The sequence below is a fragment of the Durio zibethinus genome, chromosome 21, assembly GCF_047325235.1.
Source record: "Durio zibethinus cultivar Kanyao isolate XHJ-2024 chromosome 21, ASM4732523v1, whole genome shotgun sequence".
In the NCBI taxonomy this organism is placed as follows: Eukaryota; Viridiplantae; Streptophyta; class Magnoliopsida; order Malvales; family Malvaceae; genus Durio; species Durio zibethinus.
In genome coordinates, this window is record NC_143182.1 from 6,564,547 (window position 1) to 6,588,683 (window position 24,137).

Consider the following 24,137-nt stretch of genomic DNA (forward strand, 5'->3'; position numbering starts at 1 on the left):
CAGGCACACTTATCATGCTAGTTCATGGCCATTAATCTAAATCATGAGACATTGGAATTCATTTCATATGCACCCCCGATTCCAACAAATTAATAAGTCCATTTCTCTAATGCACGAAACTGCGCTGATGTCAACCCCAGTGCTTATAATATCTATTTCTGCTGTAGCATAATCGTAGTGGGGAACTTGGCCTTCTCCAATCTCACGGGAGTCTGATACAAAGAGGAGGGTGATACAAATTTCAACCATTATCGAAAATATAGCTTAATTAAATTTGACATAAGAATAATTATATTTAAACATAAAAATTAAATATGAAAGGAGTGCTTTTAGTTAGAAAATTACATAATAATTATATGTTTAAGAGCAAATTGATAAATGATTTTAAATCAAATCTAAAATTGATATGATTATCAATACAAATTTGATTCGTCAATTCAAATTCTTAAATTTTATCTTCAATGACGAATTTTCAAATGACGTTGTGATATATATCTTTACTATGTTTGATAAAAGTTTTTGAGCATTTGGAAGACACAATAATAATAATAACTCAAATGGGCTACATTTCCAGACGGCAATGGAGGTACGAGAATCCTCCTTTTAGAGGCCTCAAGTTTGGTGGCCACAGAAAATGTGTGCCTACACTGGCCAATGGTCCGCTTGTAACTCAACGACGAAACAAAATCTTTTGACTAAATTATGGCCTTAAGTCCTGTTACTGTTGGGACTAGGAACATTTAACACTATTTAGATGACCCGTCGGCCTAATAATTGAGTCAGCAGTAGATGCATTTGGAGTAGGACCCCATCCAAATTTACGTGGGAGCACTGTTATTTGCATCATAATCACTTAATTATTGAGTTTTAAGTAATGATTTTGAGTATCGGGAAAATCTTAATCAATGCAGAGGTCAATAAAAGGGATTATTAATTATCAATAGAATGGAGAAGGAAGCATGAGAGACGGGAAGAGAGTTGGTGAATGGTGACCAGTGACCACCACTACTGAAGGTTGAATTTTCTTTTCTGAGAGGTTCAAAGATTTGGGAAAAATGAATGGTGCTGAATATGCTGATATCATGTAAAAAGGTGAAGAGATTGAATAGGAGACAAAAAAAAAAAAAAAAACCTTAATCCCGAAGTTAGAAAGAATTTCAAGGTTCAATTCTGTTATCATAGCCGAGTAGACTCATGGAGAAGTTAAAGGCACCTAATATATGGCCCCAGAATGATGTATTTAATATATTTACTATAATTACTTGGTTTATGGTTAGAAAAAAGCAGTACTGAATGAGAAATCTTCAACAATCTGTTTCTCAAGTAACGTTCTACAAATAAAAGGATCATTTTTCTTTCTTAGAAGGCAGGATTATATGTTAACTACTTATCCAATGTGAAGCATAGCTTTAAAAGCTGAGATTCATCCCTTCCAGGCTCAAGCTTTACATATACGTTCTCACATGTTTCAACTAATTTCAAAACAATTACTAGCAAAACTCAATTATTTCTAATGTCCTGTATTCCTAAAAGCTTTATTTGTCTAACCAAAAATGGCGTTAATTAGACACTGATAATACATGTGAAATTTGATATAAGCTCAGTAGCTTCCAATATGAATGGCCTATAAAGTTACAGCAAGGTGAGGTGACCATCTATGGCCATGGATCATCAAGAATAATTCAGAATAAAGAAGAGAAGCATCTAACAAAAGGAAAAGAAGTACGCATAATAGAGCTGCAAAATGGAATTTGAAAACGAAAGTGAAAGAAACTACCACTTCTTCGCTGATACTACTATAGCTTGCCAGATCACATTTCACATGTTCCTGTTACTCCTTTTTCCCATCACACAAAGCGTGTTAGCTAGCACTTATCCATGCCCTTCAACCTTTTTCTTGCCTGCTACAAAGGTACCTAATTTCGTGTCCACCTCCAATAAAAACAAAATTTTTTTCCCAACTTCTCTCCCACATCCCTCTCTCCTGGTTTGCTTTGCTCGAGTCCCAATTAAGACCTAACCTCTTGCCATTTTCCAGGTGACCCAGATTCATGAATATATATAAGCTTATATAATAATAATAATTATTATTATTATGGAAATATGGACTGCAATGTTCCTGTGGTCCAAACATGAAAAATGGCTCCAAAGAAACCCATTCCACTAACAACACACGACAACTATAGCTGCTTTTATTATTATGTGATCTATAAATGAATCGTTTTGACCCTACCTCAAGCTATGATTATCACTTCTTTAGCATTTATGGGACGGTTAAATTACATCTGTCTACTTCAAGAGCAACCACCAATGGCTAAGCTATCATAGATGTAGCTTCAAGTTGGGAATTGGCAAATGGGCAGCCTTACTTTTCACGAATCATGATAGTGTAGACTGGCAACACATTCAGGCAATGAAATGAAAACAAATCCAAATGAACCCAACATGAAGTTGCAAGTTATTGTTTTCCTAATTAGTCAACGGACTAATGTTTCCTGTTATCCATGGATCAAATTCCTCGGAAAAAAGTTTCAAAATTTAACAGATCAGTCACCAATATTGTGCAGAATTTGTACTCAACAAAACGCAGGTAATTAAAAACATTCTTTTTTTTTTTTTAATGAACACTTGGTAAGATTTTCTTCAGTTTTTGATGAATTGTTGTCACGACATATGTTTGCCAAAGGCGCAAGGAGTATCGATACAGTAGATATTGGCATTAGAATGCGCCCTTCCTAATCTAAATGGCAATTCGATCCAAATTAACGAACCTCCTTTTCAAGATTCCCGTGGTTAAATCTATGTTGGGATGTCCCATATTTTTCTCTTGTCAATTTCCTTCTTAATTTTGATGACCCCTTCTTTCCAAAATTCATTATTGATCTGTCTCTCTCATACAGAAAGTTCTCAGCAACCTTCACCAAGTTTTATAATTGATGGCTCTCAAACAATTAGTCAAAAAAAAAAAAAAAAAGACTAGATGGAAAGTTCAATGAACAAAACATGTCGAATAATTACATGATTATGTCACGGGTCGAGACATAAGTTTCGAACTCACGTGGCTTCGGGATCCCGGCATTCATCCTTTCGGCGTCCCAGATCAGTCTTCCTGTCACGGTTCACACTCTTGTGAGGTATTATCCGCTCTGGTCCCCCTGACCTCACGGTTTTGTCCTACAAAAAGTACCTCACAAGGCGGAGATGGTGTGAACCCTTTTATACCCCAGTGATCTTCTTATTATATTCGATGTGGGATTCAGGACTCTCCCTTAGGTCCGTGACATTCTCCCGCAATCAACCTCGTGACGCCCTCGTCACGGAAGTCGGTCACCCTGCCTACCTTCCTCGAGGTGCTTGACGTGGATCGAACGGTTTAGGACTGGCTCTGATACCACTTGTCACGGGTCGAGACTTAAGCTCCGAACCAGCGCGGCTCTGGACCCGGGCATTCACCCTTCCGGCGTCCCAAATCAGCCTTCCTACCATGGTTCACACCCTTGTGAGGTATTGTCCGCTCTGGCCCCTTTGACCTTACAATTTTATCCTACAAAAGGTACCTCACAAGATGGTATGAACCCTTTTATACTCCAGTGACCTTTCTATTATGTTCGATGTGGGATTCAGGACTCCCCCTTAGATCCGTAACAATTACATGTTCAAAGCAGATACCAAAAACTTCCTGAAATACACATATATATCTGAATAATTTGTTTTCTGCTATAAGATTATGGGAAAAGCCAGAAATGGCGAAAAGATAATGGTCAATTAAATGCAAATGAAGATAAGACTAAAGGAAACGACATATTTGATGGATTTGTTCATGCAACTGAAAAGGGAATGTGGGGTGTTAAGAGATTTGTTATCCTCTAAAATCTAAACTAAATGTAGAAGAAACATTACCTTTTTGTTGCAGACAATCTATATATGCTATCTTAGACTACTGAAAAGTTGGTCTATTACTTATATAGCATTATCTCAAGCTTACCACTATTATTTATTTGAATTTCCCTTTTGATATGCACCACCATTATCACCATTCACCACTTTGATAATTTTCTTTTTTGATGGGATTCCAACAACATTTTTGGGTGAAGAGTATTTTACATAATAATTTCTTAACTTTGGATATACTATAATTTTTTTTTAATTAGATATGGAATTGCACTTTTAAGATTATCTAAGAGAATATTAGACACGAGTGAAGTTTAAAACATCATTGACCACGTTGCAAAAAAATAATTTTTTTTTTTATAATGGATTATCTAGGATGTCTTCACTCTTAACCATTACAGGGAAGTCAAGATTTATACAGCTCAAGCCCAAAATAGCAATTCCCGAAATTGAAAGTCCGAAGAAAGCCCACATTCTTTGTTGCAAGGCAATGTATAATCATAATCGAAAACCCTAATCCTCCAGCCCATTTCTTTGGCCCACTTCTAAAAGAGTCACATTGAGTTGGGTATCATTATCAAGAAAAATCATGCTGTTATGTGTTGATGACTTCATGTACCTAAGACTTTGACATTGCAGCTTTAATGGCTTTTAATAAAAAAAACCAAAATTTAAATAAAAAGGTGGGACTGCCTAGCCAATAAAATCTTAAATTTAGCAAAATTTTGAAATGACAAAATTCAGATGTTTTTTCTTGTGGCTTTCTTTTTTAAGAAGAGTCTCACATCTGGTAGATTGGTACCAAAGACACTTACTTTCAAACAATTTAAAGGTTGGAAACTCATTATCAAGCATATCAATCTAATTGAATTCAACTACCTCATTAGGCCTACGACGTCAAATTGGGGCTGCAACTCTTTTGAAAAAAAAATAATAATGCAAAATGGAATAAAATAAAAATATTTTATTAATATTTTTATAAAATATAAATTAAAATTATAGTATTGGTTTTTTAAAAATTTATAAAGGAAGAAAATCTGAAGGAGTCCAAATGAAATCTTTGTAAGGTGGGGAGTCGATGTACAGGTGGGGTAGCGAAATCATTCTCACCGTCAGATTATCTTCCGCAAAACCTTTGAAAACGCTGCCGTTTTACTGCGATAACATCATAAACAAGCCCAAGGATGACCGCGTCGCAGAGAATCCAAAACTCTACCTCTACCGCACCCGTGCACTTCTTTTGTTCCTTTTTCTTTCTTGTCGCTTCCCGGAATCACCCCTCTCTCCCTCCCAAAAGGAAAAAAAAAAAAAATCCTTATAAAAACAAAATTCCTTGAAAAAGCCATTTGACCTTTCTCTCTCTTCTAAAACTGTATTTTGAATTTTAAATTCTTCACCGTCACCTCGTTTTTTTTTTCTTTTCTTCCCCCACACAGTTCGTTCATTCGCCGCTCTTTCACTCTCTCTCTTTCTCTCTCTCTCTTTCTCTCTCTCTATATTTCTCCCAAATTTATAATAAAATAATGTAATAAGAAACAGGTTGCCGCTGCTTTAAATTAGGTAAGAATCTTCCACGTTCCATTCGAAATTCAATTTTATCCTATCAAAAAAAAAAAAAAAAACCTGGTTTAGTTTAAGTATAGTGAAATGAAGGATTTCTTTCTTTTTTTATATTTTGCTTCAAAGGAGTTCAAAAAGATCCCGCTTGTTCTCTTTCAGCTGCCATTTTTCTTTTCGCTTCAGGTAGCTTCTCGTTTCTTGTTTTTCTCCTTGGATTTTCGTCGTCAATGGAAATACACAGAAGAAACTTTCTTTTTAAATTTCTTAATTTTAGTTCTTATAAAGAAGTAGAATAGAGGAAAGTGATGCATTTTACTCAGGCCAGTACTTGACAGCTGCTTAAATTAAATGCCACAAGAAACGTTTCGTTTTTTTTCTTTTTTTTTTTTTCTGAAAATTTAAAGTTTGAAGTTACATGATTTTTGAACTTTTCCGGAATATATTAATTTTGGCTGAGGATTTTGTAGAAATTAAAATGTTTCGTTGAACTTTCCGGTTTGAAGGTCGAGTCCTAACTAATTCTCTTCATCCCATCGAAAACGGCAAAAAATATTGGCGTATTTAGAGCGGTATTGGTTTAGAAGTCATTATATCTGATTTTTACTGTAGATCTCTGCACGCTTTTCTTTTTCTTTTCTCGTTGGGAAGACATTATTTTCTTTTGTTTTAATGTTAGTGTTTTTTCTTGTTTACGGTTAAATTGATAACTGATTTTGTCCGGCAAATTTACTTGTTGCTATAACAGTAGAAAACTCTTTGACCCCGCCTCAACAGTGGGGCAGAATCCTTCAATATGGAGCAGTATGAAATTCTAGAGCAGATTGGTAAAGGGTCTTTTGGTTCTGCTCTTCTTGTGAGGCATAAACATGAAAAGAAGAAGTGAGTTTACTTGGAACCTCTATTTCACTCTCTATCTTCAAATTTCAATGCTCGCTTATGCTCCTGCCTCATTGGTTGCTTTGTATGTGACTAAATGAATGTATTGGATTGTGCTATATTTGTTTCATTGGTTGTTTGCATATTTAATCTTCAATTGTGTGTGGTGAGGTGGTTTCTTTTTTGTTTATTATGTTAAGAATTGCCCACGTTCTTCTTTTCCTTCTAGGTATGTCCTGAAAAAGATTCGCCTTGCTCGCCAGACTGATAGGGCTCGTAGATCTGCCCATCAAGAGGTCAGTTTTTTTTAATATTCTCTTTTTTAATTTTCTACTAACAACAATGTGAAGAGAACTTTGATGACACGTTTGACTTTCTCTCATAAATATATGCATAAATAATTTCTCTCAATTTGGAGAAACTAAAAAGATTGGAGCAATTTTTGAAATGAAAGAAATGCTTGGCTCATAGGTAATATTGTAAGTAAGAACATCTATGATGGCAGGTGTTTAGATATGGTTCTTTATGAGTATTTGGATACTTGACACTTAATTATATTTATATCTAAAGACATTCTTGTTCACCTTCCTTTTTCTCTTTTTCCATGAGTGGCATCATTTATACTCCAAAATTATGATCCACGTTTTAAGAAATAGTTCTGGTGTTAAAATGCTCTTTTGTTCCAATGATGCAGATGGAGCTTATTTCTCAGGTGAAGAATCCATTTATTGTGGAATACAAAGATTCTTGGGTAGAAAGGGTGAGAAGATAGTATGTTCTTTTTCATTTTATCCTGCCTCATGCTTTCTTGTTTCATATTTTTCATGATATGTTTCCTCTGTCAAAGCTGTATAATCTTCAATCATCACCATAGGCATTGATAATAAAGTTTGTCTACTGAATGTTGTATCTTGTTTTCATTTTGCAGGGTTGCTATGTTTGCATAATAATAGGATACTGTGAAGGAGGAGATATGTAAGTTATGTTTAATATTTAAGTGGGTGTTTTGAAATTGTTTGGCAAATGGCAATTGATTAAGGCATGATTTTTTATTTTGGGTATTTCTTACATCTGCACATTGATATTGCTCATTATACAGGGCAGAAGCTATAAAAAGAGCCAATGGTGTGCATTTCTCTGAGGAGGTAGTAAAACTTTTGGCCAACTTTGCAAGGACTTAGCTATCTACGATACTTTAAAATATAATTTCTGTTTTTCTACTTAATAAATTATACACAGAAACTTTGCAAGTGGCTAGTTCAACTCCTAATGGCACTTGATTACTTGCATGCCAACCATATTCTTCATCGTGATGTCAAGGTCAGTGGCTGTTCTTGGTAAAGATGGGAAATTTAATGTATGCAAATTTCGGGCTTACAGCATTCTAAATTATAATTTTGTTTCAGTGCTCAAATATATTCTTGACAAAAGATCAAGACATACGTTTAGGTAATCAGTCCTTTTGCACCTAATTTTCATGATCTACTTTGTTGCTCCGTTTACCATGTGTCAATTTCACCTCTGTGTCCATCATTCTGTATTTTAAACATGGTGAGTTGCTAAGATGTGCACCTATGCAGGTGACTTTGGTCTTGCTAAGATGTTGACTTCTGATGACCTTGCTTCATCTGTGAGTGTCAGACTGATGGTATGGTTTTTACAGTTTCATGATTTGCTTTATTTTAATACTATATTTCTTCTTGGCTCTAAATACAGGTTGTAGGAACTCCTAGTTATATGTGCCCTGAGTTGCTTGCTGATATACCTTATGGTTCTAAGTCAGATCTTTGGTCTTTAGGTACCTTGCAACTATTGAAATTTGAGGGAAATCTGAGTTTGATCACTGTTCTCTCCCCTCCTCCAATCCCTTCTGTATTCAGCACACATCTAATGTAATACATGTTTTCACTTCAGGATGCTGCCTGTATGAAATGACTGCTCACAAACCTGCATTTAAAGCTTTTGTAAGTTGCTTATCTGCTGTTAACTAAGAACTTCACTTTTTGTTGCTTGGCATTATCACATTCACAGTTTGTAGTAATGTGGAATTTGATGAATTGGTAATTGGAAACTATTCTTTCATTCAATAATACTTGAGGGACTGAATGATGAACCTCTAGTTATTGAGTCCTATGAAATATGAAGTGGTTGTGCTTAGCATTCCTGTTCTCTCTCCATCATCATCCCTCATTAAAGTACTTATGGTGCTGCTATTTAATAGTTCCCATTAAGAACTCAGGCTGGATAGAGTTTCTAAAAGTTAGTCAACCGGGAGAGTCACTAATAGGCTAGGAAAGGAGCCTGAAGTCAACCAGCGGGGAAGAAGCCGAAGGGGGAGAACTAGACTCGAATTCAACAAAGCAAGCCATGTCGTGTCGTAATGGATGCATTGAATTTGCTTTTTTAAGGATATCTTTATGGTTCTCTACTTTGTCCCCAAACGCTCAACGCTGGATGAACCTTTGAGCAAACTGCTGGGATAATGCTTCATAGATGGGGGAGGTAGAAAAGATGATTATTCCAATCTTTAGACTCACTTGCAATTTGTGTCTTAATTGAAAATTTTCTGAAGGATCATTGGCTTACCATTAAATTTGTCATCTGTGTCCACGTACGTTGAAGAAGCAAATTGATCTGCAATGATGGATTCACAGTGATATGGATTATCTCCTTACACTCATCATTAATTAGCTCCTGATCTTAACATCCCAGTGTTAACCTAAATGGCTAATCATGCTGTTAGATGATAGAATCACATTTAAAAGATAAATGCTTATTTCGTATGCTATTTGTAGAACCAGGGACAATCCCATATCCATGGATGTTACATATCCCTTTAATGGTCATCCATCCTTTTGCATTTAGTGAACCTAACAGTTATGTTCTGTTTCTGTCTTCTCATCAGGATATGCGGGCTCTGATTAACAAAATAAATAGATCTATAGTGTCTCCTCTACCAACCATGTATTCTGGTGCATTGTGAGCCTTCTGTCCTCTTTATGCGTATAAGTTTCACATTCTAAATACAATTTGACTTTTTTAAATAATGTGGAATCTCATCATTTGTGGAAAATATTTGAGATCATTATGGTTATCTCTATTGATGCATCCAACCTTTATTAATAACATTGGTTTCTGGTCCGTTTCTTTTCCCTTGCCTCAGTCGGGGACTCATAAAAAGCATGCTACGGAAGAATCCAGAACTTAGACCCAGTGTTTGTTTCTTTCCTTTTCTTCTTTAATCTTTTACTGCTTTTACAGACACAATCACGAGGAGATATCCTCAAGAGGAATAACTTGTCTTAGGAAAAAAATAATTATGTGGACTTGTTTACTATTTTACTTGGAGTAGGTCAAGTTATCAATAATTGAGACTAGGCTGACAGACCTTGGTTTTAAAGAAGTTAGTGATGTTGAGCTTTTCTTTGTATGCAAGCATCTAAGGAAAATTTAAAACACTTGCTTGAATCAACATTTGATTTAGAGAAGAATTGATATTCTCTTAAATTTTGAACTTGTGGCCTCAGAGTTGAGATGCAAAAGATGTCAAAATTGGCCCAAAAAAAAAAACAAGAAGAAAAATTTGCATGTTCTATATGTCAGACATCTTTTTGGGTACATTGGCTTTCTTGATTGAAATATGATTTTGCCAAATTTACGTCCTTCAACTTCTTTTTCTATAAACTAAAGCACCTCAATAAATGGAAATGATTCAGGCTTCAGAGTTGCTCACTCATCCACATCTTCAGCCATATGTCCTCAAAATTCATCTGAAATTGAATAGCCCTAGGTGCAACAGTTTCCCAAGTCGGTGGTCTGATTCCAACTTCGTAAAGAAAACTAGATTTGTGGAGCAAGATGATATTCTTACTGACATAAGAAGGCGGTCATTCAGCAATGACAGGGCTTTGAACCCCAGTGTATCTGAAACTGAACAAGACTCCTGTTCAATTCAAAGGGAGCGAGAAATTCCAAGTTACTTGTTTGAAAAATTCACAGAATATTCTGTCGGTATTGACAATGAAGAGATTACAATTGACAAGTCAACAGCCACAAAGTTTCCCACTGTTGCTAAGACCCCAAGATTGACGCCAGCAAAAGTGTCTGTCACTCCAAGGCGACATATAACCCCAGCAAAGATATCCCAGACTGCTCAAAAACATGATTTGGTGAGTTACATATTTGTCTATATCTGTATTAAATGGAGGAATTGTTCTTAATTTCTTTGGCGCATTGAGGGTAACAAAAAAAATATCATCTCTCTAGTTCCCTATTTTTCAAATTTCTAAGCGGTTGAGGGTGAGACTTTCATACTAGTCTGACTCCTCGATTAGTCACACTAGCGGGAAAAAGCTTATAATCCTATAATGTTGGCCTTCTCTAAGATATTCACATATTGGACAGCTTTTGGTTGCCACCTAATTACGAGGTCTAGCCTAGGTGTCCTCTACTTTTGTTTTATACATTTCATGTTTAACATGTATTTATTTCATCTTTCTCTTAATTTTAAATTTGTGATTAACTCCTGAGCTACCTCATGTTCTTCCTTTTATCTAGTAGGATTTTCTATGTGTATGTGTGTTTAAAATCTAATCGGAATTTTGAAAACTGAGAAATCATTAAGTTCTATGAAGACTGTAACTAAACATAAGTGCAAACCCCCTTGGCTACATTCTTCTGTGTTGGACTTGAATATGAAAATTTTCTATGAACTGAGAACTAATGTTTCAATGGTTGGTTTATTTTGGAAGATGGTGAGTTCTGCTCCTTATATGTGCAGGTTTCAGTATCACATACGCCTGCAAGTCAATCATCCTACCCATCACGCAGAGTATCTCTTCCATTGCCAACAAGGACTGCAGCCTTGGTGACCCCCTATAGAGCCAATGTTGGTATGCTTCGCAGCGTGGACTCCCCGGATGTTTCTGTTAATGCCCCACGAATTGACAAAATTGCAGAATTCCCTTTAGCTTCTTCTGATGATCCTCTTTTACCCATTCGTGGAACCTCATCAACATCCGCCAAGTGCTCTTCTTCATCAATTGACAGTGTTGACCGTTCTATAACGAAGGACAAGTGTACAGTCCAGATCCTGGACAAAGTTGTCACAACATTGAATGTAAGCGATCATAGTCTTGGGGTTGCACAAGATGGTAGCGAAGGCTCGGAACATAATCGTGCTGCTGTCTCCACTCATTCGTCTTCTGAGTCACGACAGCGGCGCTTCGACACCTCATCCTACCAGCAGCGAGCAGAAGCATTAGAAGGACTTCTCGAGTTCAGTGCACGTCTCTTACAACAACAAAGGTATGACGAGCTTGGGGTGCTGTTGAAGCCATTTGGACCTGAGAAAGTGTCTCCTAGGGAAACTGCCATCTGGTTGGCTAAGAGCTTCAAGGAGACCCAAGCCTAAGCTAAAATACTAATGCTTCGTCATTGGTGCCACTTGTACATAAATGACGCTGTCCCTTTCCGTTTTCCTGGTTTTAGAATTGGTATGTCTTCTTACTCGAAGACAGTATGGTGATTTGTGATGTGGATTTGGATCTTTGCATTAACCCCTCCAAAAGTGTGCTGTGTGTTTGAAATATGCAACTTGTGGGAAAGAGGAAACGAAAATTTTCTGGAATTGTATGCTTTGTATAATCAGTCCCTTGGTCACCCGGAAAAGAAAATAAAAAGAATTAAAAAGCATGTTAATATCCTTGAAATTATTTGTTGTTCAGCTATGATTATCCTTTGACTGGATAATATGCTACTATTAGTTTATACCAGAAAAAAAAAAATCAAAATCCTGAATTGGGAAAATAGTCGGGATTTTGGGCTTCAAGTTTTCCATTTAAAACGAGGATCCCACGTTGAAGTGTCGGCTTCTTCACTTGCGGCAAATAAAAGAAAGATGGAAGGATCGGAAGTTCTGGAACTATACGAAATTCAATACTCGGATGTCATGCTACTATCATCACTGTCATGTTCGCATCGCATAGAGAAAATGATAATGGAAAACCTCAGCCCAACTGGCCCACGTCTCCTCGCTATTACAAACGTTCCCGACGCTTCCCTTCTCCGATGGAAACTCCTCCCTCTCGCTCGCAAGCTGGCTCTCCTTACAACAGAAGATCGCAAACGTATTCTCAGAGTAATTTCAACGAACGTTTTCTTTGCTTTGCTTTTTTCAATCATAGTTGCCTTCAATTTCCCTCTTCAATTTCCCTCTTCGTTACCGTGTGACTTTCTTTTTGTTCCTTGTCTCATTCTTTATTTCCATGTCTTTGCAACATTTTAAACTTGATGATTGGGAGCTTTTAATAACGTACAAAACTTTTTTTTTCTCAATTCCAGAGCAAAAGTTTATTAAACACTTCCTTTCTCCTATAAACCGTTCAATTATATGTCTTTTTTTTCTTGCAGTCCTTTTAATGTTGTTTATTGTTTTTTTCATTGTTCTTGTTTTCTTTGTTTAAGTTATGTTTAGGAGCACAACTTGGGGAGTGTTTAAGACTGGAATGTCTCCTCTTTCGCGATGCAGCTCAAATACGCTCAAGGTCTGAAAACCGTTGAAGCTAAACCAAGTCATAGGATTGGTAGCCATTTGAATTTGGAAAATGAAAATATGGGTAGAATCAGTGGTTTTGAAGATGATGGGTTTGATGATCTTGAGAATATGTTCAAGGCCCTAGGCTTTTGCATGATGGAGCTAAGGCTCTATCTTGCTTGAATATGTGATTGGGTCAATGGAGGCAATGAGCTTGAGCAAAGCTTACTGGAATTATGTGCAGCAAAAAGGCGCTCTATACATTATCATTCAATGGTAGATAAGCCTTGTTCTTAGAGAAGCTGGTCCAAGGAAGGGATCAAGTAAAAGAAATGCTAATAATAATCATGCAAGAAGCGGGCAGAAGTTATCGAAAGTCACTAACTTGGACACAAATGGTAATGAAGTTAGGTAATGTGAAATTCATCCCAACCTATGGCAACAGTGGCATTATGACTATGGTAACTTCACTGTTCTAACTCATCCCATGTTTCTTCTTTCCTCGCTACAAACAACAGCAAACAGTGAATTTTCCACTTCTATTAATCAAGAATTTTATTCACCAAGTGGGCATTCATACTTGCAGAATTTTCACCCTAACAAGAATAAAGTCCTCACGGTGAAGTCCTCCTCTGAAAGTTTCGTTGTTCAGGTTGGGGAATCAGAGGATATCTTATCCAAAGGCAAGCCACGGTAAACCCTTCACTGTGTGTGCAGACCAGCAGGGTTGGAAAATTTAAGCAGAGAAACTTTTGTTGTGTTTTTGCAGACAGCATGGAATAAAATTTTGTCAATCTCAGATTATGCTATGGAACATTACGACCCAGGTTGTCAGCCTTTGGAGCAAGCTAAGGAAAATAACTTTGCTGATCAGGACCAAAATGCACTAACTCAAGAAATTCAAAAAGTACTTCCACCACTTTCAGCATGATTGAACGATGAGATGACATTTGCAGAATTCTCACATGAAATTACCAGGCAGTATTATGGTGGCAGTGGTTTACAATCTAATAAATGGTTAGCTTATTTGATGCCTTTTCTCCGTGGAAACATAGGATGTTCAAGTTGGTTGGGCTTAAATTTCGTACTTTTACTCACATTCTGATGCATTTACTCTTGTTGTTCCCTCACAAATAATATGAGCCAAATGCAGTAATTCGCTCCCACTATATATGCTTCCTTCTGGCATTGACTTTCTAGCCCACATGTATTTTCTTTTCTATCATAGAAACACAGTTCTTGATTTGCTGTAGTGAATTAATGTTTTGGTTTTGCACTCTGGAATAGTGTCAATTAATATTGGTTTTATGCTCACACCATTCAGTTCATGTACAATTGTTAGCTATCTGTTAGATTAAGGCCACAATGGAATTACTAGGTCAGAAATATAGGATACAGTTAAAAGCATTAAGGGAAGGTTTTTGGCATTTTTAAGTGCTGAATCTTAGCATCCACTAGCATTTAAAAATAACCATTTCCGATCTGTTTAAATTGTTATCTTTCCTTCAATTATTGTAATTTCCTTTCAATCTTATGCTCATTTTTGTTAAATTATAGATTGTTAGTGGAGGTCCTTCACCTTCCGGGGAGACCTTTAGCAGTTGGAATTTGAAACTTTTAAGGTTTGAACCTTGGGAATGAGGAATGAGTTGTGAAATGGAAATGGATTACCTTTTATTATGTAGCTAAAGGCATTGTGGGTCTTTTATATTTTTAGAAGCTAAATTTGAATTTGATGATAAAACAACATTGTCATTGGTACTTCAAGCATGATGATTCAGTATTTTCAGTATGTATGAGAATTGGTTAGATTTCATTCAATTGGATAATGCACCTAAATTCTATGCGCCATGTGACTTTATGGTGGTGCTGTACTTGCTCATTTGCATATCATTTGTACTAAGTGCCAGCTTTGTTTCACTTGTTCAGCCTCAAAAATATCAGGTAGCAACATACTATCGGGCAGGAATTAGCAAAATTTGCTGAATCTGGCTGAAGGACAGCGAAAACCCGGACAGTAGGTGTTGGGACAGTTTGGAAGCGACGGTGGATTTAGCACAGTGAATGAATGAAATACAAAATATGTAATGGTTGCTATTATCTAATGGGTAAGTATTACTACCTCATGCAGATAGACTAACCTCAAATAGAATGTGACATCTCTCTCTCTCTCTCTCTCTCTCTGCTTTTGGACAGTGAAAAACTGGTTGTTCGTGGTTAAATGAGTTGTTTCTATTTACTTATTAATTCAATGAACAGATATGAGTGGAAGAGATTGGGCATTCTGAACCTAGGTGGAAGTTAATCTTAACGCCAAATCCAGGTGCAGGAATAAACAGGGAGCCTGTGTGCTTCTGCTTATTGGCTTTCGCTAGCTATAGAGTTGGACTTGTGTTAAACCTGTTGTTTGCTGGGTGCTGCAGTTTAATTGTATGATCCTGTAAGTTAAATTCTTGTGGTCCCTGGCTTTGGCTTGTATCCTCCTAAGCTAATGCCTGAAAGTGAAGAGTAAAGTAAATTACTTGATATCTCTTTTTGATTTCAAATGTTAAAGCTTGATGTTGCTTTACCTCATGTATTCACTTTAGCAAGAAGATCGAGAATTAAAGTTGGTGAGGGCAAAGTTTAGTTGATCTAAACTCTGTGGGTTTACCATCATTAAAGTAGTGTACTTGACAAAGAACTTGAATCCATAAAGTTTAAGAGAAACAAGTTTCATTTCAAGGAGAATTATTGATTGACCCTTTTTTGTTATACAGTAACTCGCGAGACAAAAGCATCTTGAATTTTATTTTTTTTTTTGAAATCCAACTTTTCTAAACCAGTTATTTCTTACTAATAGCACATTCATCGTTCATGGACACCCTTTTTGAAATAAATAATAAATGCTTGAATGAAATGTAAATTGGAAAAGAAATAATAAAATTATAACATATAAAAGGGACTCGTTCAAAATGTTTGATGCAAAGGGAAAAGGAAAGCAGGCATTGATCATTGAGAAAACGAAGCAAAGGGAATAAAGGGTGTGGTCTCGTTGGTCAGTGGTCACGTAGCAAGAAACAAAAGACTACAAAAAGAGAAAGCTGTTCCTCTCTTTGCTCAGAAAACAAAAACAAAAGAAAAAGGGGAAATATATGCCTTTGCAAGGAAACGAAGAAGAGTAGATGAGATCAAAAGAGGGATGATGACGTATCCAGGCACGCGCATTTTAGCACTGGCCTTTCTCCTGAGTCTTGAGTAGGCAGCTTTGTATTGTACCCAAAACTGTAGTAAAAAAAACAAAAAGAAGTGGTTCAAGGCTTGAATTTTGTCGTTTCATCGGGACATCTCAAAGCCCTGTCGGCCTTGGACATTAACAAGACCTTAGACAGCCATGGAACACGATCACTTCGGTCACCTCCAACGTTACTGGCCCTCCCCTGCCATTTCACGCAACATTGTCAGCCCTCAACTGCTTTGCATACGTTACACAATCTTGCTAGTATTTTCGTTTTGATTAGATTGTAGATGATGGATTACAATTAATCACCAGGCTGGTTTGAAACCCCTCCTACTCCTACATCACAATGTGGCCAGGGAATACATAATTTTTTGTTACTTATAAGCCTCTTCCGCAATGGGTAGATTTTTGTTACTCATAAGCTTCTTACAAGCTGGATCCTCCTCTTTCCTGAAAAACCCAATAACGGCTTTGACAATAACCCACGTATCCAAAGATTATTGTCCCGTCATAGCAACTTTCATCATTTTTACCCTTCGCTTCGCTTTTGCCACCAGGGACCGATGGATGACTGCTTTCTAGTCACATGCATCCTCCATTATTTTTGAACTAGGCAGTATCTTTAGGTCCTTCTTTTTGGAACTAGGCAGCCGTCTGGTTAAAACATTCAAAAAACTTCTATAATACATATAGATGAAATCACTCAATGACACGTGTCAGTAGATTGATATATCAGCATTCGTCTCCACCTCTACTTCTTTAGTCTCGACCGTAGCTGAACCACTTTGCCATAATTCAAATTGTATGGTAACATGAGTGGGGGGAATGCCAGTTGGTAGACAATGATTGATTTGGGTAATCACATTTTTGTCTTATTATTATATGTAGTTTTCAATTTTATTTTTTTATCCATTAATTTACTTGAAGCATTCTAGTATTGGTTGATTAGTGAATTTTATAGTATGACTGAATTTGACAAAAACTTTATGTAATAAGAAAAGGTGGTCCACTTACCAAGGGTAAGTGGCACCCAATACCCAAAAGCAAGCCAAAAACCTTCCTATCTATATAAATAAAACCCCCATAAATCATTCCATTGTTTTTCTCTTCTTTAAAGCTTGAAAACCAAAACCACAGCTCAATTCCGGCACTTTCAACTTTACTTCATGGAAGAGGCAAGTCCAAGGACGCGTCGTCGTCCGGAGCACATTTCCCAACTTTCCCTCTCTAGAACGCAGCTGCCAGAGAGCCCTAGAGGTCCAATGGAGTTCCTCTCGAGGTCATGGAGTGTTTCAGCTCTCGAAGTGTCCAAAGCCCTTGCTCCTCCTCCTCCTCCTCATCATCATCATCATTCAGTCAGTAGTAGTACGGCTGCCAAGTCTGCTAGCAGCTCTTCTTGCACTACCACTTCTATACCTGAAGATATAAATGGCGAGACTGAGGAGCTTGACAAGGCTGCTGTTGTTGCCAGTCAGTTCTCTTTCACTTCTGCTACTTCACAGCTCGTTCTTGAACGCATCATGTCACAATCGGTAAGTACTTCACGTAAGGGAAAAACAAAAAGAAAGTGCTTAACATTAGTTTCTTTCTATGTTCAAATAAGTGTTAGAAACGGAGGGTCTTTTCTTCTGCGTACATTGGTGATTGTTTTTACTGGTTTATATTTGTAGGAGGTGTCACCGTTAACATCAGGGAGGCTCTCACACAGCAGCGGACCTTTGATTAATGATAGCCCTCCAGTTTCTCCATCTGAGGAATTCGACGACGTCGTTAAGGTCGGTCTTGTATTCACGTTCCCTCTCCTTTTCTGTTGTATATATTTATATATAATATAATTGGTACTATAAGGTACTATTTTATATATTAGTGACCTTTTCGGTGGAAGAAAAGAAAAGAAAGAGAAAGAGCAAGGAAATGTTGAACAATACATTGAAGACATGCAGGAGACCAATATCTCAGCTTTCTCTGTCTCTGCTCTGCTACCCACACCATCACTTGTCCCTTTTTAATGCTAGTGATCTTGGATTTAGTATAAAATGGAATAGAGAATACAGAGCGGGAACTTTTGTCTTGTTCCAATAAAACCTTTTTATTTCCCTAACGATCTTCCAAGATATGTCTTATCTGCTAAAGGTGCCCGTTTTCTGGCCTTAAAAAGTACCTGCCAGCCTATTTTATCAAATTAAACAATGTGATTTCCAGCTGTTGGGCTAAGCATTAGCTTCGAACTGGTTTTTATGGCCCAAATTTGAACTTTGGGTTGAGATTGTAAATTTTTTTCTTTTACGGAAAAACTTCTCTTTTGAATGATGAAGTACGTATATTGGAGTGATAAGCTGATTTGAACAAGTTGTGGATTAAATAATATTTTGAAATTTGCTTAAATTTTTAAGACACCAGGGTACGGTGAACGAAAGGGTTGAGTACAGAAGTGGGAAATGATGCTTTCTTTCAGTTGGAAATGTCATAGTGACTCATGTCATTTATATCTGTTTACTTTTCTGTTTTTGGTCATTCAATCTTCCTTCAAAACTCAAAACATTTAGGGCTGAAGTAAACAATCTCTCACGCTTCCCTTCACCTGAAAGTAACACAGTAAACACCAACTACTTTAGCTTTCAGGTCACATCTGCAGGAGGAGCACATTTTCCAGTTCGTTGATTCTGCTCCACCATCTATGAGGCTGACGTATAAAAACCAGAAACTTTTCATTTTGCTCATAACTTTCTCAAGACAACAATCAATGACACCTGGTCTTAATCAACTGTTCATTAAGTCAAGACTACTTTCAGCATACCCTTATAAATTAATTCTACTATGATAACATATCCCTGTTTTTGATTTCCTACTATCTGTCTGTTTTTGATTTCCTACTATCTGTTTTGCAGCTTGGTGAATGGTACATATAAAAGTTTAGACTTTTTATTCACTAATTAATAAGCATAAATTAAGTAATTGCCTCACTCTTATTAAGGATATAAATGATATATTAGTATTCACAAGTTATTCAGATTCGATTAAAAAAAATTTAAATTTGGTTCAATTATTATCGAGTCGAACTCGAGTAACTCGACTCATCGATCGAGTCGAATTCGAATATTTTTTATACTCGATTCGAGTAACTTACGAGTCTAATAGAATTTTTATATTTAAATATATATTTATTATTTTAATTAATAAAATATCTCGAATTCGAGTTTGAATTCGAGTATAAATAATCGAACTCTTATCGAATATACGAATCGAATTTACTTTTATATATTAATTGAACGAGTTCGAATAGCTCGATTTCAATCATGAATCGAGCTCGAACTAAAAAAATAAAATTCGATCGAGTTCGAACTGAATTGCGAGTTGGGAGTCGAATTCGAACTCAAATTTTTTGCTATATCGACTCAATTCGATTACACCCATACTCCTGACCCATTGTTGATTATAATTAAGTTTCCTTCGTTGTTGCATTTACATACTTGTAGAACTGCAAATCCATATTCAAAAGGCGTACTAAAAAATTGGCTTCGTAATCACAATTCGTGCAGTATTTCCGTACCCACAACTCCATACAACCTTTATTCAATGGTAGCCGCGCAAGTGCTGGTAATGGAGTTAATACACCCAGCGGGGCTAAGACAGTGGGAAGATGGTTAAAAGATAGAAAAGAGAAAAAGAAAGAAGAAACTAGAGCTCACAATGCACAGCTTCACGCTGCTATCTCAGTTGCTGCAGTTGCCTCGGCCATAGCAGCCATTGCAGCTGCCACTGTGGCTTCTTCTTCCACATTGGGAAAAAATGAACAGTCGACGAAGACCAACATGGCTGTGGCGTCAGCAGCAACATTAGTAGCTGCGCAATGCGTGGAGGCTGCAGAAGCTATGGGAGCTGAACGTGACCATCTTGCTTCAGTTGTGAGCTCTGCTGTTAATGTTCGTTCACATGATGATATCCTGACTCTTACAGCTGCTGCAGCTACAGGTAAAGATTTCTAGCTGGCACCAGTCCAGGATCTTATCATATCGTTTCTGCATATACTTCTACGCCTTCAATTTTCGATTTTCATTCTATCTGTAGTATATTCTTAGGAGATAATCGTGCTTGTATAAGCATATACTTATAATTTATTGTAAGGAATTATCTCCATCGAACTTTCATTTGTATCCAAGATGAAAAAAACGAAAGATGATAATGGAGTTTCTTCTTTGCAGCTCTGCGTGGGGCAGCAACCCTAAAGGCAAGAGCACTAAAGGAAGTATGGAACATTGCACCAGTCCTTCCAGCTGAGAAAACAATCAGTGCTGGATTCTGTGCTAATGGCAATAATGGCCATTCAAACCGCAACTATAGTGGAGAACTTGCCCCTGGAGAGGATTTCCTTGCTGCCTGTAGTCAAGAGCTCCTTGCTAAGGGTAGTGAACTTCTCAAAAGAACTCGGAAAGGTATTAAGTCTGTTCATTTTTTTGCATAATTACACATTTTCTAGAGTATGAATACAAATCATATAGTTTAAAATTTGTCTATATGCAGGTGACCTTCACTGGAAAGTTGTATCTGTTTATATGAAAAAGACAGGCCAGGTAGCTATTGCTTTAGTCCAACACATCAGGAATGTTACCATTATATATGACCTGAATTTTATCCCACACAATTACACTAACATCATAAACATCTATGTTTTTAACTTTTGAAGGTGATTTTGAAGATGAAGAGCAAGCATGTCGCTGGGACATTCACCAAAAAGAAAAAGAGTAAGTTACGGTAGTACCATGACACTGTTGTCAATGTTGATGTAAGAAATTGTGGATTGCCTTAGAAATATATAATTTTTGGGGTTTCAGATGTGGTTTTGGAGGTGTGCAAGGACATGCCAGCATGGCCAGGGAGACATCTATTCGATAGTGGAGAGCAGCGTCTTTACTTTGGATTGAAAACTGAAACAAGAGGGATCGTCGAGTTTGAGTGCAGGAGTCAGAGAGAATACGATATGTGGACTCGAGGTGTCTCAAGGCTTCTGTCAATCGTCGCTGAAAGAAAGCACAAGAAACAAAACTCAACTACCTGGTCCCTTGGCGGCAATAATTAGCTCATCCGCTGCCAGACTTTAACTCGATTGCTTCTAGGGGCTCAATGCAAGCAATTGGACGGTCCATTCAGAGCGAGGCAAATATCTAATTCCCTCATGCATACTGAACATTTTTAGCTGGTGCAATCAAAATTCTGTGACTGACTAATTTTTGTATGGGGGAGAGGGTATATAACTAGTAGTTATTGATCTATCATAACAGTCGAACATGTTTAAGAATTAAGATTGGGCTATTTGCATGCTTTATTATAGGTATATTTTGCTTCAGCTCGTTGTTACCCATTTTAAATCGTTTCTATACAAAAGAATTAGTAAATTTCAAATAAGAAACAGCAAGGTTACCGAAAACTCAAAATTGTCCACAACTCACACGCACGGTCCCAATGAAAGAAATCATGGGAACAATAAAGAGCTTGATAGAGAAAGAAAATAGCTCCTACATTAAAAAACCATCCAACCCAAAAAAAGAAATGCAGATGACATGGTCATATTATCATCGAATAATAGAGGCTTGAAAGCCATAAATACAGTCAATATCAATTGAATCATTTCAATCACTATCTATTTCCTTCGTTTGCCTTGCACGTTTATTTCATAGGATAGATAATAGATTGTGATGAAGAGGAACGAAAAGACGAGTGAGCAATGCCAAACCACCGGCTAAGCCAAGAGTAGCAGTAGCGTATAAGGTTTTAAGGCAGAAAATCCTAGACTGGAAAAACCCTAATTAATATGAATAAAAATAAACTAACCACATTTTTATTTAATTAGATATTGCAGATCAACCTACATTTACACAAGGAAAATAAAGTCTGAAAGCGACCGTACCTGCTGCACTTTCCTCTCCATCGTCACTCGTTCCAAATGTGAATGATAGATATTCAAGGAAAACAACTGTAAACCCCATTCTCTTACAGTCAAAACAGAAACTGATCGAAAGCATGAACATTAAATTTAGATGTTCTAGATCCCTTGTAGTCATCACCACTGAATAGAAGGAAAGATTTTCCAGGAGGTGAGATAATGCACAGGGACATACGCAAGCAGAACAAAATCTTCCATTCAATCAACCATGATATGATTTCAGAGTGACAACACAGATTTTGGCCTTTTTTACAAGAAAAGAAAAATAAAAGGAAAAAGATGATAACAACAAGGTTTAGGTATTAATAAGAATTTCTTATAGGCAATGTGATCCCCTTTAACCATCTACAGCTCTAAAAACAGTAAGCAGTGAGAGGAAGAGATTAATTATGTCCAAATACAGAGATACAGCAGCCCAAATGTATTCATCATAAGAGTAGCGCTTGATCAAGTTGTCTGTGTCATATATGATATAGCCGCAGAATATGATGGAGGCCAAGCACCCATAAATCATCACTGATAATCTACCCAACGGGAAGAGAATCTGCACCCAATAAGACAAACATATTCCAGCAATGAGAAATCAATAATATGGAGATATATGAGGAAAAAAAAAACAGCTAAATAAACATGGCGAGATCGAAATACCTGGATCAGAGCAAAAACCATAAGAACAAGCACAGCACCAAACAAGAAAGGGCCAAGGAAGTTGAAATCATGGCCTCTCCTTGCAGCCCAGAAGGTGTACAGGGTGAGAGCCACAACCACCACAGCCGTCAGTATCACGGACTCCAAAATAACTTTCCCTGTTCACACACAAAATGCACGTAAATTTGGCTAATAGAATGCCACAATCAGTAGCATCTAGGTACAATATAAATGAAGCTAGAAAATTCTGTGAATATATATTTATTTTCACTTTGCATGGTTCAAGTTCTAGGGTTCTATCAAATAACTGCAAAAATAATCAATAAAAGTACCTTGCCCAAATTATAATTAAAAAAAAAAATTCAAAATCAATATCTTACCGCTGGTAAAAGCGCACGTTAATCCAACTGCAAACGCCAGAGAAACGGTAAAGACTCCAAGAAGAAGATAGTTCACTGGATGCCTCTGGTGATAGTAATACAATGGACAAAGAGCTGCAAATAGCAAACCGATTTTCTTTTTAGTCAACATTTAAGTCGCAAATTGCACACACCAAAAAAAATAAGAAAAAGAAGAAACGCACTAATGAAAGGCGTGATGATTAGGACTATGTAAAGAGCCAAGCCTGCCCCAGTGCTAACGAAGAAATGAGAAATCGGTCGGACAGCAACCACCATGGCGGCCACCGCGATTGTAGCCAACAATTGAAGGGCAACGATTGAGTAAATTTTCCGAATAAAAGCCCACCTCATCTCCGGCGGCTCTAACATCATTGGATACAAAGGCCTGGCTCCGGCCTCCGGGTCATTTTTGCGGTACGGCTGATTCCACATCATCCTACAAAATTCAAGAACTGAGAGTGGAAGGAATGGAGTTGGATTTTAGGATTTGAATTTTCTTGGGGAGAGGGGCTTGATTTTCAGTTGAGAAATGGAGGAAATTTAGGGGAAATTATAAAAGCTGCGGTTTTGGGTGATGCGAAAGTTCTTGATGGTTCTCGGAACTGCGTCCAACAACGGTGAAGGTTGAACGTGATGTTGACACGTGGAAGAATATCTAAAATTGAGCAAACGTGGATGGCTCGGAAATATTCTGGACTACCGAGAGGGCCTTTTTGTTTTGTTTTTTTTTTTATTATTTATTATTGTTGCCAAAGAAGGATGCAAATATGCAAAAAAAAAAAAAAAAAAGTGATCAACCAAAGTGGAAAAGCATATACTTTTGAGTATGGTTCCTTGCAAGCAATTGTTCTTTTCCTATAAAAAGTTTTCTAGCAAAGTTTTTTTTTAAGTTATATATTTTACTTAATTTAGTTATTATCCACCATGTGAAGATTAAATTAAAATTTTAAAAGGCAAGTTCGTGGTATTAAAAACATTAGGTAATGGTTTATGACCAACCAAAATAAAAAGATTGACATACTCTTAAAAATAATTAATAAGTTTTAGTAAATATTATAACATTTA

General features: G+C 36.9%; 3 protein-coding genes, 1 long non-coding RNA gene and 1 pseudogene across 10 annotated transcripts; 4 read left to right on the plus strand and 1 right to left on the minus strand.

Moving 5' to 3' along the window:
- The first annotated feature begins 5,244 nt into the window (after positions 1-5,244).
- Positions 5,245-12,038, plus strand: LOC111305220 (serine/threonine-protein kinase Nek2-like). 6 transcript variants are annotated; one of them, XM_022902541.2, is made up of 16 exons: positions 5,252-5,451; positions 5,578-5,634; positions 6,197-6,330; positions 6,557-6,623; positions 7,022-7,087; positions 7,256-7,302; positions 7,427-7,472; positions 7,567-7,647; positions 7,734-7,776; positions 7,908-7,957; positions 8,044-8,125; positions 8,242-8,291; positions 9,233-9,306; positions 9,491-9,542; positions 10,044-10,496; positions 11,108-12,038. In XM_022902541.2, the coding sequence occupies exons 3-16, from the start codon at positions 6,245-6,247 to the stop codon at positions 11,738-11,740; spliced, it is 1,830 nt and encodes a 609-aa protein (XP_022758276.2). In that variant the 5' UTR covers positions 5,252-5,451; positions 5,578-5,634; positions 6,197-6,244; the 3' UTR covers positions 11,741-12,038. The 6 variants fall into 6 exon arrangements, with proteins under 6 accessions (XP_022758275.2, XP_089607098.1, XP_089607100.1 ...); XM_022902540.2 differs by lacking the exon at positions 5,578-5,634 and having other exon boundaries at positions 5,245-5,451; XM_089750972.1 differs by lacking the exons at positions 5,578-5,634; positions 9,491-9,542 and adding an exon at positions 9,855-9,942 and having other exon boundaries at positions 5,245-5,451.
- Positions 12,039-12,079: 41 nt separating this feature from the next.
- LOC149512814 (uncharacterized) lies at positions 12,080-13,874 on the plus strand (annotated as a pseudogene). Its single transcript, XR_016331732.1, has 2 exons — positions 12,080-12,466; positions 12,803-13,874. The product of XR_016331732.1 is annotated as an uncharacterized LOC149512814 (transcript).
- An 11-nt stretch (positions 13,875-13,885) lies between these two features.
- LOC111306430 (uncharacterized) lies at positions 13,886-15,616 on the plus strand. The gene is made up of 2 exons (XR_016331660.1): positions 13,886-14,970; positions 15,122-15,616. It is a non-coding gene; the product is annotated as an uncharacterized LOC111306430 (long non-coding RNA).
- A 1,437-nt stretch (positions 15,617-17,053) lies between these two features.
- LOC111305222 (VAN3-binding protein-like) lies at positions 17,054-21,426 on the plus strand. The gene is made up of 7 exons (XM_022902546.2): positions 17,054-17,614; positions 17,753-17,857; positions 19,622-20,054; positions 20,285-20,515; positions 20,604-20,653; positions 20,767-20,824; positions 20,915-21,426. The coding sequence occupies exons 1-7, from the start codon at positions 17,249-17,251 to the stop codon at positions 21,157-21,159; spliced, it is 1,488 nt and encodes a 495-aa protein (XP_022758281.2). The 5' UTR covers positions 17,054-17,248; the 3' UTR covers positions 21,160-21,426.
- A 769-nt stretch (positions 21,427-22,195) lies between these two features.
- LOC111305221 (protein LIFEGUARD 2-like) lies at positions 22,196-23,636 on the minus strand. The gene is made up of 4 exons (XM_022902545.2): positions 23,255-23,636; positions 23,052-23,165; positions 22,672-22,829; positions 22,196-22,567 (listed from the first exon to the last, which is right to left on the minus strand). Exons 1-4 carry the CDS (start codon positions 23,505-23,507, stop codon positions 22,361-22,363), a joined length of 732 nt encoding a protein of 243 aa, XP_022758280.1. The 5' UTR covers positions 23,508-23,636; the 3' UTR covers positions 22,196-22,360.
- Positions 23,637-24,137: the final 501 nt, after the last annotated feature.